At 49.7% G+C, this 17,026-nt stretch overlaps 6 protein-coding genes across 6 annotated transcripts; 4 read left to right on the forward strand and 2 right to left on the reverse strand.

Annotated features, from left to right (window-relative positions):
• Positions 1-186: 186 nt before the first annotated feature.
• Positions 187-667, forward strand: VFPPC_13600 (hypothetical protein; the record flags this gene model as incomplete). Its single annotated transcript, XM_018291375.1, has 2 exons — positions 187-308; positions 367-667. 2 exons carry the CDS (start codon positions 187-189, stop codon positions 665-667), a joined length of 423 nt encoding a protein of 140 aa, XP_018144787.1.
• A 2,498-nt stretch (positions 668-3,165) lies between these two features.
• Positions 3,166-4,029, forward strand: VFPPC_04261 (hypothetical protein; the record flags this gene model as incomplete). Its single annotated transcript, XM_018283642.1, has 3 exons — positions 3,166-3,197; positions 3,248-3,509; positions 3,589-4,029. The coding sequence occupies 3 exons, from the start codon at positions 3,166-3,168 to the stop codon at positions 4,027-4,029; spliced, it is 735 nt and encodes a 244-aa protein (XP_018144788.1).
• A 710-nt stretch (positions 4,030-4,739) lies between these two features.
• Positions 4,740-5,634, forward strand: VFPPC_04262 (transposase protein domain-containing protein; the record flags this gene model as incomplete). The annotated part of the gene is made up of 2 exons (XM_018283643.1): positions 4,740-4,771; positions 4,824-5,634. The coding sequence occupies 2 exons, from the start codon at positions 4,740-4,742 to the stop codon at positions 5,632-5,634; spliced, it is 843 nt and encodes a 280-aa protein (XP_018144789.1).
• Positions 5,635-5,872: 238 nt separating this feature from the next.
• Positions 5,873-7,802, reverse strand: VFPPC_04263 (phenylacetyl-CoA ligase; the record flags this gene model as incomplete). Its single annotated transcript, XM_018283644.1, has 6 exons — positions 5,873-6,207; positions 6,260-6,434; positions 6,488-6,907; positions 6,957-7,100; positions 7,157-7,629; positions 7,709-7,802. The coding sequence occupies 6 exons, from the start codon at positions 7,800-7,802 to the stop codon at positions 5,873-5,875; spliced, it is 1,641 nt and encodes a 546-aa protein (XP_018144790.1).
• Positions 7,803-9,212: 1,410 nt separating this feature from the next.
• On the reverse strand, positions 9,213-11,354 carry VFPPC_04264 (ab-hydrolase associated lipase; the record flags this gene model as incomplete). Its single annotated transcript, XM_018283645.1, has 1 exon — positions 9,213-11,354. One exon carries the CDS (start codon positions 11,352-11,354, stop codon positions 9,213-9,215), a length of 2,142 nt encoding a protein of 713 aa, XP_018144791.1.
• Positions 11,355-12,534: 1,180 nt separating this feature from the next.
• VFPPC_04265 (peroxisomal biogenesis factor 6) lies at positions 12,535-16,870 on the forward strand (the record flags this gene model as incomplete). Its single annotated transcript, XM_018283646.1, has 3 exons — positions 12,535-12,706; positions 12,801-16,182; positions 16,249-16,870. 3 exons carry the CDS (start codon positions 12,535-12,537, stop codon positions 16,868-16,870), a joined length of 4,176 nt encoding a protein of 1,391 aa, XP_018144792.1.
• Between the last annotated feature and the right edge of the window lie 156 nt (positions 16,871-17,026).

Raw genomic sequence — 17,026 nt, forward strand, 5'->3', positions numbered from 1 at the left:
TTGTAGTAAACGTGATTTCCGTCTGTGCTAGTGTCTAGTGTGACTGTAAAGACAGCTTTGACAGCTGGCAACCACTTTGGCTTGCTCAGAACATCTCCCAACCCACAAAGTCTTCTTTCGAGATTCTGCCCAGTCTCCTTGAAAATACCAGCAACCAAAGGTTGCCTTACATTAAGTCACTTCGAAATGTCTTCCAAAAGAACCAAAATTGGAGACGATGGCGAAAATGAAGACGAAAACCCTTATGCCTCGCTCTTACCAGACATGGCAAGCAGCCTGCTCTGCTTAAGAAACACCACCGCCGAAAGGTACCAGCATCTGGTCTTCATCGTCTTCCAAGAACGCTAACCATCCATAAAAACATAGCATCTTTTCGTCACGGCCCATCAAATTCGTTGTTGGCACCAAGAGAGCAGAATTCTGGATTCACTCCTCCCTCGTCACTGGCCAGTCTCCCGTCTTGGATCGCCTCATGAACTGGAAGACAAACGACACAGTGTTCTTAGACACCGCTGACGAGACTGCCTTTCTGTGCTTCAGCCTCTACGCCCATACGGGGTTCTACGATCCACGAAAGATACTGAATGCTGCCCCTCCTCAGGGAAGTGTTGACGAATGGCGCCTTCGACTGGCCTGCCACGCCAAGACTTACAATTTTGCAGATTAATACGGTATCAAAGGCTTGAAGAGTTTGTCTTGCAGGTTACTGGAGATACTGTTGGCGTATGCGAAGCACGACAAGACTGTTGCGGCGGGTATGCCTGCGGTTTTGAGGCTGTGTTGGCAGGTGAAAACGCCTAAGGCAATCAAGAAACTGCTCTTGAATCATGTTGTTGCTCAGATTTCAACACTTTGGGGGGATAATGAGTTTCAGAAGATCCTCAGGGAGAGATCGGATTTTGCTTTGGATGTTCTGGCTCGGCTTGCTACGACTTGTAAAGATGGACAGACGAAGGAGTAGCTGACGTTCAGGGATAGAGTAATGTATGTGTTTCTGTGCCTTTGAGGCCGTGAAGAGCTCTTCTGATTTGCATATTTAGAATGTGCAATTTTTTTTTTTTTTTTGGCAATCATGTGGTGGCTCGTTTGGCGATGATTGCTTGCTACCATTGCCATACTCATGTCCATGGCTTCTTGCTCTTCTGACGATTTGACATGTTTGTAATTGTCTAAAGTGAATTGCTATCGAATCAGATCGTACTTGATTATCGATAGCGGGTCATCCAGTCAACAAAAGTCAAGACTGTATGTGTCCTCTCAACTTGCAGCTGGCAGTGTCAACAGCTGTCGAACAATCCGAAGAGACCAGGGCTCGCTTAACATTCACAAATGACGTTTGTCTGATTTCTTTCTTCTTCCAAGCTACTTCCAACCTGTCTCTCTGGCAAAATCGTACAGCAAACAGATATCATCTGCTGACAGTGCCAACACCAGCGTTTAAATTCGCGATGGTGTCGATGAAAGTCATCTCCTTCACCGAGTAGGTTTCATCCTTCTACACTAACGGCTCAAGCGTTCGTCCACAACAGCATCTCTTCCTCATCTCTCATTTCTTTCGTCGTCGGAGAGTGTGGACGGCCGTGCACAATTCACAAGAATGCACTAGTCCAGCGTGCTCCTCATCTGCTGGAGCTTGCGGAAGCTCGAGAGGGTGGATTGCGTCTCGCCCGCTGGCGTATGAGCTCGGTTGCTCACAAGAAGGGATCCAATTTGAATCGGGGGAAGTACTTTGAAAAAGCATTCGAGAGCTTGTTCTAGTATATATATACCGGGTCATACGACAGTCCAGCACCAACACCATCTCCCGAGGGGTCGCCAGGACCCAGACTCCTTCCGAAGACGTCAACTTGAATGAAGTGTCCTCGGATGGGTCCTGGAAAGACCACAATACAGAGCTGGAAGAAATTTATAAGCTCAACAAGTTACGCAGTGCATTTATGCTGCGGGTGTTTCAATCGACTACTTCAGACCTTCAGCCTCCAAACCAAGTGCCTCACTATCCTGGAGCCGCCCTTGCGAAGTCTAAACTTTGTCAACAGTTGGTCGCTTTTACGATGCACGATGAAAGATTAGAAGACATTATACGCCTCATTCGCCATACCCACCACTGCAAAACCAAATAAAGTCATTAGTGATTCAGTTTGCCTCTGGTCATATAGAAAGACCCTGGCTCCAGAAGACATTGAGAGAATTAGCAAAGTCTACACAATTCGGAATGGATCTTTTGGGGATTTTAATCAAGAATGAGATTGCGTAAGTGAGTGCACTTGATTCTCTGTACACCTCCAGGGTGAAAGGGGTTATAGTATACTTTATGTACTTTATGCCGCTATGCATGGAAGTATTTTGACTACGAACACGTCGCAGCACCAGCGACACTGTTCGTCTTGGGCTGTCGTCCAGACAGAGCTCGAATATATGATGAGGAATTTCCTCCAACGTTGCCGTTTCTGAATACATCTTATCTACTCTATAGGACAGCACCGCAAGCTGACAGCCCAAACTACCTACGTAGTCCACTAATAGCGGTCACTAACAACGAAGCTAGAACTGTCACAAGTAAAGGTTTCAGAAGAGGTGTCAACGGACTTTGACTTGAACTATCTCTTTGCAGTACCGCAAAGTGCCATTCTGCTGGTTAAATAAGCTAGTGGTTATTTTCTTTGTTAGACTGTGAGAAGTATGATAGGAGATTTCAATCAGAAACACAAAGAACCCCACGTCGGTAAGCCGGTAAACGGGGGAGAGGACAAGCTACATGTGTACAGCTGTCTTAATGAAGTGGCTCTAGGCCCATCTGGCTTTTGTTTTCACCTTTGATATAATACCCCTGCTAATTATTGCCGTAGTTAAGATGACTCTACCGGCCCATGTTATCGACGATACCTGTTTTCCTACTGCTGTCTCTGCAAGCCCAACATATTATGAGGCGGAGATCTGTCCAAAGTCTGAAGTCTGCGTGGCAAGTGAGCCCACCAGATTCATTTTTGGCAATCCCGACCAACAGCTGGCAGTATCCCCTGAACCTGTTTGAGTTACTCCTGCCGCGACATATTTCTATCATACCCTCACCTCTCCCTTCTATTCCGCAACAATTTAGCTCCTTTGAACTGTCTCACTCTCATTGCGAGTACTTGAGAATCAGTCAGCGAAACCTAGCTCACCATGGCTGCTACAAATACCTTTTCGTTTGCAAAGTTAGCAACTCACCTCACATTATCGCCTGCTTGTACTAACTTTCGAAAAGTGTTTCTCCTTCACAGTCGTTGGTATTTATTGTCAATGAGCAAGCAGGCAGGTACACGATCCATCGCGACGCCTTGTTCCAACGCTTCCCTCTTCTCCAGGATACGCTAGACGCTGTCCCTGAAAGATGTGATGTCTACCCTTGGTGGAACTACGACCCCGAACCAAAGGGTTCTAGGGCAAATATAACCGAAAAAATGTTCCAAGTCTTCTTCCAGTACACGTATGCTGGTACCTATGACGCTCCTCAGCCTGTGCAGTCGGTAGCTCAGACTGTCGAAGTCGAGCATTCTCTCGGGTCTTCAGCACCATTTGCGGCTAAAGATTGCTCAGACGGCATAGAATGTGAGAATTTTAAAAAAAATCCGTCGGGAGTTTCTGCGTGAGAGCTTTATCTCCAAGTACGCTACATTTAACGAGGCTGTCCACGTTGTTCCTCATGGATGTCCGCCAAGTGACGATGGCACTGCCGACTTTGGCGAAGTCTTTAAGTGGCACGTCGACATTAATGCATTTGCAAGTACATTCGATTCGGGTAACCTTCGCCAGGTAGCGAAATACAAGCTTGCTCTGACGCTCATGGCCGTCCGTCCGAGTACGGAGAGTGTCATGGACCTCGTCCAATACGTCTATCACAACGTTTTCTGCGCCGATTGCGAGTTGTTAGTATCTCACTATGTTGCTTGCCGCTTGGATGAGTTTCTGAAGAACGAGGACTTTGTGGAGTCTCTTCGAGACAACTCAGAAGTCATGTTGGACGTTATTGAACTATTATACAACTAGCATCCAGTATGTACTTGAACTAGTGGCCATAAGTTCCCCTACACGTCTGATGCCCCCGAAGGGTTTAAGTACATTAGTGGAGATGATGAAAAGTTCTATTAGGATACACATGGTTTGAAGTTTAAAAGGGTATTCATGGATATATAGTGCTCACGGAAATTTGCCGGTATTGCAGAGAATAGAGTAGTAGAATAGGCATCATCAAGCGTAAAGGCTATAAATCGCTGTTAATAACAGCAATAACCATCAAGAGTTTCTATTAATACCAAAAACCGAAGCTATAATGTTCCTGCACTATTCCATCAATTTATAATCCTTCAATTTCCCTTTCTTTACCGGCGTATTGTCGTGAACTTGTTGGTGTTGGCCAGAGTTCCCTGTCACGTTTCTTAAATCGTACTAGCTAGCGTCTTTCTTGCATCAAGCAATTATTTTAGGAGCATAAATGATAACAAGAAGGAGTTAAACGTGATTGAATTAAGCCGATATGTCTAACTCTCTGAGTAGTTTAGTGTCTCGTTTGCCCGAAATGCCCGTGGAATTGTCAAGGCAGTGGCAGCAGCTGGCGGCCGGACCGGCAGTCATTCTTCATGGGTATTTAATTCCGGAAATCTGCTTCCTCGCAAGATTGAAACTCAACTCTCTTCACAAGCTTTCCGCAACCCTTTCCAAAACTCTCGGTTCGATACCCCAACTGTGCCTAAGTCACCATGGCATCCACAAGCGAGTTCCCTTTCGCCGGGTAGGTGCTGAGGATTCTCTTCTTGTCTGCCGCATTACTGACTTTTCATTAGAATATACGCCTCTGAAATGGTGAAATTCACTGTATCAAACGATCTTTTTAAGTGCAGCATCCATAAGAAAGCATTGATCGGCCGGATCCCAGACATGGAACACACATTACAACGTACGGGCCCGACCGAAAGTTCCCGGGAAAACAGGGGTTACAACCCTCAGGAGGGAGTATTTAACTGGGAACATGTCGAGGTTTCCTTTTTTGACGGGTTTTTTCAATACGTTTATACTGGGTCATATATTGCTCCAGCTCCAGAACCCGTGAAGTCACAGCCTTTCCGGCGAGAGCCAAGTGTGCCTCCTCACGATACTCAGCACCCAAGCGAGTATTTTGACGAACAACTGGCCCTGTTGAAGAAGGTCAATGAAGCACGACGGTTTCTCTTGTTGAGAGTATTTCATGCTGAATACTTCATATATGCAGATGATGATGCACTGCGTCATGACCTGCCTCTGAACAATGACCAAAGTGAGAGCCATGCAATGATTCTGTATTATCATATGAACATGCATTGGTATGCCACGGGGTTTGATCTTCCGGGGCTAGCTACTTTGGCAAACGCCAAATTATACCAGACATTAGTCCAATTTGAGCTGCACGACCAAGGAGTTGCCGATTTGGTGAAGCTTCTCGAGTTGATCAATGACGAGGAGGATGACACGGCGGACTCTCTGTGCGTGTCTATGCTCCACCATTTTCTGGTTTGCCATTGGGATACGCTTTGGCAGTTTGTCCCGTTTCGGGAAATTTCTTTTTACGAGAACATTCAGGCTTGCCATCTTCTACGCAAGCTCTCAGCCAACCTCTAAGTTGAAGCTTCAGCGGGGTTAGAATTGGCACTGGTATCTGGACATGGAAGGCGGGACATTACTTTGGAGGATATCCCTTGGAGCAGGCAGACACATCAACGGGACTTCACATCAACAACAATTAGCTTTGCTCCATCACAAGTAGTGCAGCAACCAGACACATTCACTTTGCAAAAGACAAACAAGTAGCTCAATACCATCACTTCATATCAATACACAACTCCCCAATTTTCCTTCCTCACAACTTCGCCCTCGGGGCAGCACCCTCCTCCTTCTTAACCTGATCCTTCAACACTCTCCTCAGAATCTTACCAGACTGTGACTTCGGAATCTCCTTTACGAACCGCACACCCCCGCGCAATCGCTTAGGCGGCCCGACCCTCTCGCCCAACCAGTTGATAATATCCTTCTTCAGCTCCTCCGTCTCCTGGACGTCAGGACGCACAACGACATAAGCACGCGGTACCTCAGTATGCTGGTCGTTGTCCCAGACGCCAATGACACAGACGTCGTTGATGTCCTCGCGCCCGAGCAACTTGGCTTCCAATTCGGCAGGTGGGACTTGGAAACCCTCTGTGAAACAATTAGTAAATGTTTCATCTGGAGTTGAGATGGTGTAACGTACTATACTTGATGAGCTCCTTCATACGGTCGGTAATGTAAAAGTGGCCGCGTTTGCAGGCGTAGCCCACGTCGCCGGTCTTGTACCAACCGTCCTCTGTGAAGGTCTCTTTGTTCAAGTCGGGTCTGTTCCAGTATCCGTGGAAGACGTTGGGACCCTTGAGGAGAATTTCGCCAGCCTGCAAACGTTAACATTCTGTAGTGGGAAGTCGGTTGAAGACGACAAACTCACCTCCCCTCGAGGCAACTCCTTGCCATTCTCATCCACAATCTTCGCCTCAACCAGCGGCAGCAAACGTCCCACGGAACCTTGGAACTTCCACCACTCGTCGGTCAACTGCGAATGCGTCGCCGGGCTGGTCTCCGACAAGCCGTATCCTTGCTTCACACCGATACTGAGTCTCTTCCAGACAGCTTCGACGAGATCGACACCCAAGGGCGCGGCGCCAGAGTTGATCCACCGGATGGACGTCATGTCGTACTTGTCCACGACGGGGTGCTTGCCCAGCGCGAGGACAATCGGCGGCGGGACATACATGAATGTGATGGAGTGCTTTTCAATAAGCTTGCAGGCTTTCTCGATGTCGAATTTCGGGAGGACCACAATTTGCGAGCCTGTTTGCATGGTGACGTTCAGTGCGACCGAGAGACCCTACGAATGTTAGTAAAAATGAGATTAGGTTCACGAATGTCACACTCACGTAGATATGGAAGAATGGCAAAACACCCAAATGTCTATCTGAGTCCCAGTTCATAGTCTTGGCATCAAGTCGCGAGAATTGATACGCATTGGAAACGACATTGTAGTGAGTGAGCATTACACCCTTGGGCAAGCCCGTAGTTCCCTGTTACAAAGTCAGTACTTGCTGATAGAACGGACGAAGCCAGCCGGTAAACTCACAGAGCTGTACACCAAATACGCAAGATCCTTCTTAGGATCCAGCATAGTCCGCTTGGGTTGGAACCAAGCGCCTTGGGCTGTAATTTCTGTCCAGTGCTTGTGATTGCCCGTCTCATCTCTCCCATCGCCCATGAGAATGACCCTATCGAGGGGAATCTTGGCCTTTTGCGCGGCCTGCACTGCTGTCTTGAGGAATGGCTTCTGCGTGATGAGAGCCGTGGCCTTGGAGTCGAGCAGCTGGCGCGCAAGTTCGTCTACGGTGTACGTTGGGTTGGCTGGGCTGGCGATGCCACCCGCCCAGTGTAGACCATAAGTTACGATGGGTGTGTCGATGCAGTTCGGGGTGAAGAAGCCCAGGACGTCGCCCTTGTTCCAGTTGAACATGTGCTTGAGGCCCTTTCCGAATGCGATGGAGCCATTTTTGACGTCGGAGAACGTATATGAACGGTCCGTATCGCCGTCAATGAGAAGAACTGGTGGGTTGTGTTAGCAAGAGTTGGTAACTATTTTGCAGTAGGTTTGGGTCGCTGGATGAAGCCAGAGGAAACGAACCGTGGTTGTCTGGATACTCCTTTGGCTGCTCAAAGTACATTGACCAGATGTCTATGACGGGAATGTCCACCGTCCATTCTGACTGAATCGGCATCTTGACTGGCAGTTGGCAAGCTGTTTGCGAGATAAGTTTGAGGTCGTCGAGCGGTTTGAGATGTAGTCTACAATCGCAAGCTAAGCAGAACTGTGTCGCTTATTACAGTCGTAAATGAGGCGGGAGTAGAGGTCACGAAATCGCAAATCACGGCCAAACAAGAGGAAGCATGAGATGAAGCTCCCGGAATCCTACGGGGGGGTTGAAGAGTAATTATACGGGATCGTTGTCTCGAGTACCTTATTGAACGCCACTCCAGATGCGACAAAGACAAGCTGAAGCGCCAGCTCCAGCTCCCCAACTCCAACTCCAACTAACTTGCTCCAGCCCAGCTATGTCACCGGCAACGGCGACGGCGCAAATCCACAATTCCGGCCAGCCCAAAGCGATGAACCCTGCCGACCAGACACAAAAGCAGGCTGGTCCTTCCAATTCATTCCGCGTCCCCAACAATTCTAGTCATTGACTAGGTTGCTCTCAGGGCCCGATTTCTGTTTATTTTCGTGGCAACGGCGCCGACGAAGCCGACACTCGGAGTTTAGACAATTCAAATACCAAATCTCCAAGTTGTCAATGGTCGGTCAATGTGTGTTGCCCCATTTTGGACCGAGGTGCAACTGCGTGCTTCTCCACACCCAGCGGAATATTGGCGCGTGGAGTTCAAATTGATGGCGGATCCGACAGCATGGTGGGCAGAGTGTCTGGAGACTCCGACTCTGGACAACTGAGACAAGCCACCAGACAATTCAAGCCTTTCCACCTTGTGGGGGATGGCCCAGCCGCCCGCAAGGAGCATGATGGGGGAAAGGGGATGGTGTGTTGGTGTGGTGTTCAAGATTGGCTTGCTGGCGAACCCGGTCGCTTTGTCCCGGTAGTTGTGGATGTTGCCGCCGTACTCACTTTATTCTCCACGGACTTCGTTCCTAGGTCGTTTTATGCCCTCCACCTTCAAGTTGGCCACACGTCACCAAGCTCCACATACCGCGGTGAGATGCGTGAGTCTCCGAGGTCAACCAAACAGAATGGTAAAATTGTCAAGACTCCGTAGTTGGCCCGTTGTGTTTGAAGCTTCCGTAATAATTTGACAGGCTGTAGTCTCCAACATTTCAGAGCCAATGGTATCTTCCTACATGACCATTAGCACCTGGGTCAGCGCTGTCAGCCATGGATGCTGGATATTCTCTCGTGATATCCTCAAGGTCACCCTTACAGCGATGTGCCGGTTGCTGATTTGACCATTGCATATCATTAGGCAAAGATATTATAGGTTTATTAATTACATTTTGTTATGCATGCCGCCCGTGGATTCGTGAGGTGACTGGTGGCTCTGGATATTCGCCATCATCGGCGCACCTTACCCATCGCAGCTAACGACGAGTCCTATTGTCGATAGACGATGCTGGTGCTTATTCATGAGCCACTCGTGAGTGAATCCAATTCAGGGGACCATGTAGCTACTGCTTCACACCCCTCCGGAACTCGATATCGATCTCTGGCATTACACGTTTGCCAGAGGACTTCGCGAATCTCAATAAAGACTTGTTCGACGGCATCGATGGCCCAGATCACATCCAAATGCTCGTAGTCTTTGATCACCTTGCTGTGCACCATTTTCACATGTGGCTCTCGTCCTTTCGTGAACCGTTTCAACAGTCGCTCGCCATCCACGAGCTGGTCATTTCCACAAACCCACAAAGCGAAGGGTGGAACTCGTTCGTTGTACCATGGACCGCTTGTTGGCAAATAGCCATTTTGCGGAATATTGCCCGGTTCGCCCTGGTTTGTAGTCATGGTGCTGCGTTCAAAGGACTCTTCTATAGTGGTCTCAACAGCATGTCCATCCTCTCGCTCCTCCCATTTAACGACCTCCTTCGTGGACAAGATGCATTTGTGTTTAGCGAAACCGTCCTGGCCGAGCCACCACCGCATTGTTTCTGCACTGACATATACCGGAGCGAATTGGAAGAGGCGGTTTCTCAGCCCCCTATCCCACCTTGCGTCAGACCAGTCGAAAAGAAAAGAAAAGACCTTATATCCCAGCCAGCCATATACCTTGGGGTGTAATATTGAGTGCATTTGCATCATGAACGGTATGAAAGCGTGTATTCCAAACATCATCTGGAATAGAAATGGCGAAATATTGCGCATAAATTTGAAGTAAAACTTCCCTATGAGCGGTCCGGCATAGGCTGCTGGGGCTAGACCACAGAATACTGTCAATTTCTCTCCAAATTCTGGACGCTGATCCTTTGATAGAGCAATCAATGTCTCAGCGGTCCCCTGTGAGTGGCATATAAGCCCGATCTTGTCAAATCCAGTCTCTTGGAGGACGCGTGATGTTAGTGCTGGCAAGTCGAAGACGCCCATCTCTCGAATGTTCCAACACCACATTCGTGGATCAGTTTGAACGAATGATTCATGGGCAGGGCTAAATCCGCACCGATTGTTGCCCAGCCAGACATCAAATCCAGATTTGCAGAGCCAGAATGCCAGTGAGTCATCATCGTTGCTGCAATAAGCTCCAGAGCTTTGCAATAGACCGTGCATTAAGAGAACTGGAAACTTTGGTTTCTTCTCGTTGGACTTGAAGGTTTTCCGCGGGCCGCTAGTATTCGAGGCCGCATTGGCCCTGGATGTGGTGTACTCCCTAGGGTCGTACACATGCCAGAGGTCGATCAGAAAGCCATCGTCCGTGCGAACTTGGAACATGTCAACATCAAGTCCAACTCGCCTCGCATAGTATCCAACGTCGCACACGATCTTATCGCGGCCCCCCTCCGTTGGAGGATATTCATCGGCAGTCCCTTCTTGGTCACCGCCAATTTTTTCCGCCGAGGTGCGGTGCTCCCATGCCTTTCTCTTCTGCCTTCGAATGTCTGCCCTACGGCATTCCTCTTCATAAAAGGGTCGTTGCCTCTTAATATCTCGCAGCGTCAACTTGTAAAACAACTTTTTGGTGACCCTCGGAACGCTCGTTATAAGCGAGGCTATCACAATGAAAACGAGAAATGAGAGGCTCAAAACAAAGGCAGAGAGTCTAAAAAGTATACACCGAAAGCGGCTTTTGAGCGATGGAGGACCATAGAGTGGCAATGAGGGAAATAATGGGCTATTTTCCGACAGAATTTTATCTGGTTCTTCGTCATGTTGGAAATTTTTGCCGTCCGTTTCTTGGTTCGACTTTTCGGGAACCACGTCAAGCTCCCCGGCTGGGCCGGATCTGGAGAGCAACTTTGAGTGTTTCTCCGTCTCTCTGACCACGTCGTGGTTGCCTACCTGTCGCACTGAGTCCTTTGTCCTATCCTCTATCACGATTTCATCTCTTCCTAAGTCATTGTGCGATGAATCGCCGTTAGAAAGTGAGTCAGAACATCCATCATTCGTCAAGGGCGTTGTTGCACCATTGATAGAGCCTGCTTGTGTTTTGGGCTTCGAATGGACGGTTTTGGTAATTTGGCATTTGATCTGGACATCAGCTTGGCTCAATGCATGAGCAGTAGTTTTGCTTTCATCATCGCCGCTAGGCTGTTTCGCTTCTGATGGTTTAGCCATGTGTCCTCGGCATTGGTGAACGACAGGCTGATGTCAAATTGGGATTGAAGGTGCACTCAAGTCATGTTGAATATCAACGATGCAGTGCAGACAGCGATCAAGACCAGGGACGCCACAAACAGCTGCCAATCGAAACACCCAGAGGTATGGTGAGATTGAATCAACACGCAACAACTTCACGATATCTGTGCAGCTTGAGGCAGACGCAAGTCGAATAGGAGTTGAGGTGTGACGTACATGATTTGAATGATCCCTCCTGAACCGCCTACAGGGTTATCTCTGTGGCAGACTCTAGAACATGTGGAGTTGCTGCCCGTGGGGTCAGCCACACAGACATGTGAAATTAAGTCCATGGGTGATGTCCCCAGGTCTGGGGAGGAAGGGAGGGATTCAAGTCGAATTGAGTTTGAATTGGTCGCTGTCTGAAGAAAACCGCGGAATCGGATGATGATATGGGAATAATCATGGCTCGAGTGTTGTGTTGCAGATTTATCAGGCCAAACCTGTAGTAGGGATGGCCCAATAACCACTTTGCGGAAGGCGCGACCCATGGAATTGGAGCAACCAGTGCCCCTTTGTTGGCACAGGTTCATTGCTTGTTCTGATGGAAATCAACCATTTTCCTTTGCATCATGACCCTCCACCATTTACCGACACCGAATTCCCCCTTCACCTGTCAAGAAGGGTGTACCACAACACTGCTGTCTGACCTCGGTGTGTTTTGCATCACCGTACCAGGGGCTGTGACTGAGGGTTGTTTGAGGTGGATCCAACCAAGCCGCAATTGCCTGGTGCAGCGACGCCTGACACCGAAGCCGAGGCCTACCATTTGCTCTCAAGCGCCGTGACCCGACAGAGCTGCCAACGGGACCAGGGATCCGTCCGTTGCCGCAAGCCGACCGAGCTTCAGTTCCTTTGCGACCCTGAGCTTTTGCTGTTCCATTACCTCCGCAACACCAAGCCATTGAACATTGTATCAGGCGTTTACAGTGCCAACAACTGGCTCGGAACTTCAATCTATTTGACGAATATCCCCGGTATCAAGCTTGTGCCCTTCGCGCAATGGTCTTGTGATTGCGGGGTGGACAAGCTTGATCACGTCTCAGCTCCAAGCTCCGTTACTGCTCCGACCTCCTTCTGCTCGACGATAGCCCGACGACCTTTCAACGACATCGCCGACATGGCTGTAACAGACGGGAAAAGGGCCACGTCCCGGAAACACGCGATCCGCAGGCGACGACAAGATAAACCAGCCATATCGGCAAGACTCATCCTGGACGATCACATAAAGAACGATGTCGGCATACTCTCGGAAGACCTCTTCTCCGATCTCTTTCCATACCTCCAAGGCAGTAAGTTGACCAAGAAGCAAATGCGACCTGACTACTAGATGCCTTTGGTGTGTGTATTTGCCAACAGTGCTAACGCCTGATGTGTAACGGACAGGCTCCGAAGACGACCTGCCGGACCAGGTTCACCACGTTGCGCTGTCTCCATGGGCTCCCAACGCTGCCCCTGCTGAGATGGCTTGGTCCATAGTTCCTGTGGTGCGATCCTCTTCGTTGGCACATTCTACCGTGCAATTTTCCCCGTCGTCATCAGCCTTGCAGAGCTTTGCCGTGGCATTGCAAGAAGTTGCGCCATCCAAGTTGTCCAGTCATAGCCGAAGCGGCATAGAAATATTGGTTCTGGACGTCGCTCCTGTACCTCTTGAAACCGTCTTCGTCAGCTTAGAGAGCGAGTCAACTAAACGGTTAGAGAATGGCGAAGGCACGTTCTTCAAAGAACACCCGTCCAGCCCAAGAGGAAAGAACATTGCGAACATGAGCGCCGAAGAGAGGCTCACGTTTGCGATTCGAACTTCTCTAAGCAGTCTTAAAGTTGCGCATGCGGGCGACTTGTTTGCTCTACCGTTGGCACCTCATCATGTCACCCACGTGCCACCAAACCCAGGAAAAATCATGCTATGCGAGCCAGTAGCTCAAGGGATTCTAACGGACACGACAAAAATCGTTCTCATGCGCGGGAGACATACGAAACACGGCCGAGGGCTCGCGTCCATAGGCACCGGCCATCGACTTAATGGTGTAGGCGAGGAGGACGAGGACGGCAATACCGACCAGTTTTTCTCGGCGGCTGAAGAGCGTTATCGAACCGATGCGAAAGCGGACGAAACTGTGACCGAAACCGAGACGGAATTTTCGGCAACGGAACAAGAAGATGAGTTGTCTGACGATTCAATGGATGAAATGATCACTCTAGAAACCCCAACGCTCCCTACTACCAACGTGAGTGGACTCGGCACAATGCAACCTGGGACTCCAATGACGATTGGAACGCTCCGTGGAAGAAAAACCAACGGGGCTGCAACACCTGGATCAATATTTTCCAATTTCACTTCAGCCACAGCTCGACCAGATCGACCACGGGGCCGACTGTTTAAAGCGCATGGCCTTGTGAAGCCCATTCCATCTGATCTGTTGCATCCCAAGCCGGCTCCAGAAGACGACGAAGAGGCGCGGATATACGTTGATATGAGCTCTTTGCCAAAGATTGGTTGCTTTTCGGGTGATTGGGCGAGAATTGAAGTGGCCGAGGAGCCGCCATTGAACGGATTCGGTGCGTTTGGATTAGGAAGCTTTGGCAATGTGGAAGCCGAGGTGTCAAACTGGCGCCCTGTCAGAGTCTATGGTCTACCAGAAGGATACTCTCAGCGACCGGTTACTCGCATCCCTAGTTCCAGAGCAGGCGAAAGGAGGATGTCCTTCTTTGAATCACAAGTTCAGCGGCCGACCAGCCCTGTAGCATACGCATCACCGCTTTTGCTTGCCAATCTAGACGATGCTACACATTTACGCATCGCGGCTCTCAAACGATCAGCCTATCAAGGGAAAGGCACGCTTCCTCGCTTTACCAGTGCATCGCACCCACCATACGCAAAAGACATTGCCATTCACCATATCCGCACGCCAATCTCGGCTGAAAGGTCGTACCAGACTGCCGTGCTAGGTGGGTTGAAACGATATTTTGCTCAGAAAATTCGCCTAGTCCGAACTGGAGATTTGATCGCGGTACCAGTAGATGCTCAACTGGGGCGAGCGCTACAAGAAGCAACAGGCGTGGGAGGTTCAGAGGTAGATGACGTGATGGCATTGACAGCTGGTGAGACCACGCCGGGGCAACCGTCGACTCGTATTGATGGCGTTGCTTGGTTCAAAGTTGGACACATACAAATTCAAAAATCTGACGAGGATGAAGATGGGACGGCTGAGGCGCTCTGGGGTTCTGTTGCATGCATTGACAGCTCAACTGTAGGCATGCACGGATCAGGGTTCGAGACGAGCCGCATACCGGGAATGGGCCAGAGCTCTTGGCCGTATTACCTGGGGCTGAAGAAACCTCCGAGGAGGTCGTCCGATGCCAGTCAACTGGCTGTATCAGATCAGAAGGAAAAGTTCGTGTCACCGCTGAGACGGCAACTTCGAGAGCTGCTTGCTGCAGGGACCAGCCCTAGGGCAATTCACCTCAAAATGCCGCCAATTGCAATTTTGTTGACCTCCACGCACCGTAACATTGGTAAAGCTACTCTGGCAACAGCAGCCTGCGCTGATATTGGTCTTCATACGTACACCATCGATGCCTATGATATATTGAGTGAAGGCGGTGGAAGTGGAAGCGATGTAAAAACTGAAGGATTCCTTCGAACACGGGCAGAGAGAGCGATTAGCTGCGGCCCGGACTGCTGTGCTCTTCTTATCCAGCATATCGAGGCACTTACAGCCGATAGGATCGAGGCTACGATGAAGGAGATTCTGGAGGACACTAGGGTTCTAATCGCTACGACCAACGAAGTCGACCAAGTACCAGATGGCGTCCGAGCCTTATTCACGCACGAATTGGAGATGGGTGCACCTGACGAGTCAGAGCGCGAGGCCATTCTGAGAAATGTCGTGGACGACCGAGGTGTCACTCTCGAGCCGACGATTGACTTGAACTCAATTGCACTAAAAACCGCTGCTTTGGTTGCTGGCGACTTGGTCGATGTTGTTGAGCGGGCATCCTTGGCCCAATACGCCCGCCTCGAATCACTTTCCTCAAAAAATACACATGATGGTGCTGTCGTAACTGTCCGAGACGTTCAAGTTGCTGGAGGTCCTCTGGCACGATCTCTTACAGCTGCTGACTTTGATGTTGCCGTTGAGGCTGCTCGCAAGAATTTCTCTGATTCTATCGGCGCACCCAAGATTCCCAACGTCACCTGGGACGATGTCGGTGGTCTCAGCAATGTCAAGGATGCGGTAACCGAGACAATCCAGCTGCCATTGGAGCGCCCTGAACTGTTCGCTAAGGGCATGAAGAAGAGGTCAGGCATCCTTTTCTACGGTCCTCCTGGCACCGGTAAGACATTGTTGGCAAAAGCCATCGCCACAGAGTACAGCCTCAACTTTTTCAGCGTCAAAGGACCAGAACTGCTGAACATGTACATTGGTGAGTCGGAAGCCAATGTACGAAGAGTGTTTCAACGTGCACGAGACGCACGCCCTTGCGTCGTGTTCTTTGACGAGTTGGACTCCGTCGCGCCAAAGAGAGGTAATCAGGGCGACAGCGGTGGTGTTATGGATCGTATTGTGTCTCAGCTTCTGGCTGAACTTGACGGCATGTCTGGCGGAGACGACGCTGGTGGTGTGTTCGTCGTTGGTGCGACCAACAGACCAGACCTTCTGGACCCTGCCCTCCTCCGCCCAGGTCGTTTTGACAAGATGCTTTATCTCGGGGTATCTGATACGCACGAGAAGCAGCAAACCATCCTGGAAGCATTGACGCGAAAGTGAGTAACTTCCTGTTTGGACCTGACTGCGATTGTAGTTGTGTTTGGCTAACTTTTATGATTCAGATTCACCCTTCATCCCACAGTCTCGCTGCGAAATGTTGCCCAACAGCTTCCATTTACGTACACTGGCGCCGATTTCTATGCCTTGTGCAGCGATGCCATGCTCAAAGCAGTTACACGGCAATCATCTGCCGTGGACGCCAAAGTCCGTGCCATCAATGCTGAGCGCGCAGGCAAATCTCAGATTTCCACTGCATACTTCTTCGACCATTTCGCAACCAAGGAAGATATCGCAGTCATGGTTACTGAGGCAGATTTCTTGGCTGCCAATGACGAGCTTATTCCAAGTGTAAGTGCTGGCGAACTAGCCCATTACGAAAAAGTTCGTGCGACATTTGAGGGTAGCCGGGATAAGCAGCCCAAACCCAGTACTGCAACGCTGGACCACAGACCATCGTCAGCATCAAGTAAAGGCAAGATGAGCGCAAAATCTTACGGGAAGTTGCCCGCGTCCAACAAGGGCAAAGGCAAAGCTATAGCGGCAGATATGGATAGCGACGACGAATATGATGAGGACTCAGATGCAACGCCCAGTGGCGCCGTTAATGGTCGGTCAAAGGGCAAGGGAAAGGCGGTCATGGGGTTTCAAGATGGGACTGCCAGTGATGATGACGGGTTGTACTAAATGGCACATGTTGGGGGCAATTGAATGACAGGCATGGCATTTTGTTTAAACCAATATCAATACCTTTCTGGCGGGGAGTACGCCTACGGAAGAAATGTACATCATATCATATCACCTTTCGTGTTATATAATATTGGCCTTTTTGGCAGGCAGAAT

This window comes from Pochonia chlamydosporia, chromosome 3 (genome assembly GCF_001653235.2).
Source record: "Pochonia chlamydosporia 170 chromosome 3, whole genome shotgun sequence".
Taxonomy (NCBI): Eukaryota; Fungi; Ascomycota; class Sordariomycetes; order Hypocreales; family Clavicipitaceae; genus Pochonia; species Pochonia chlamydosporia.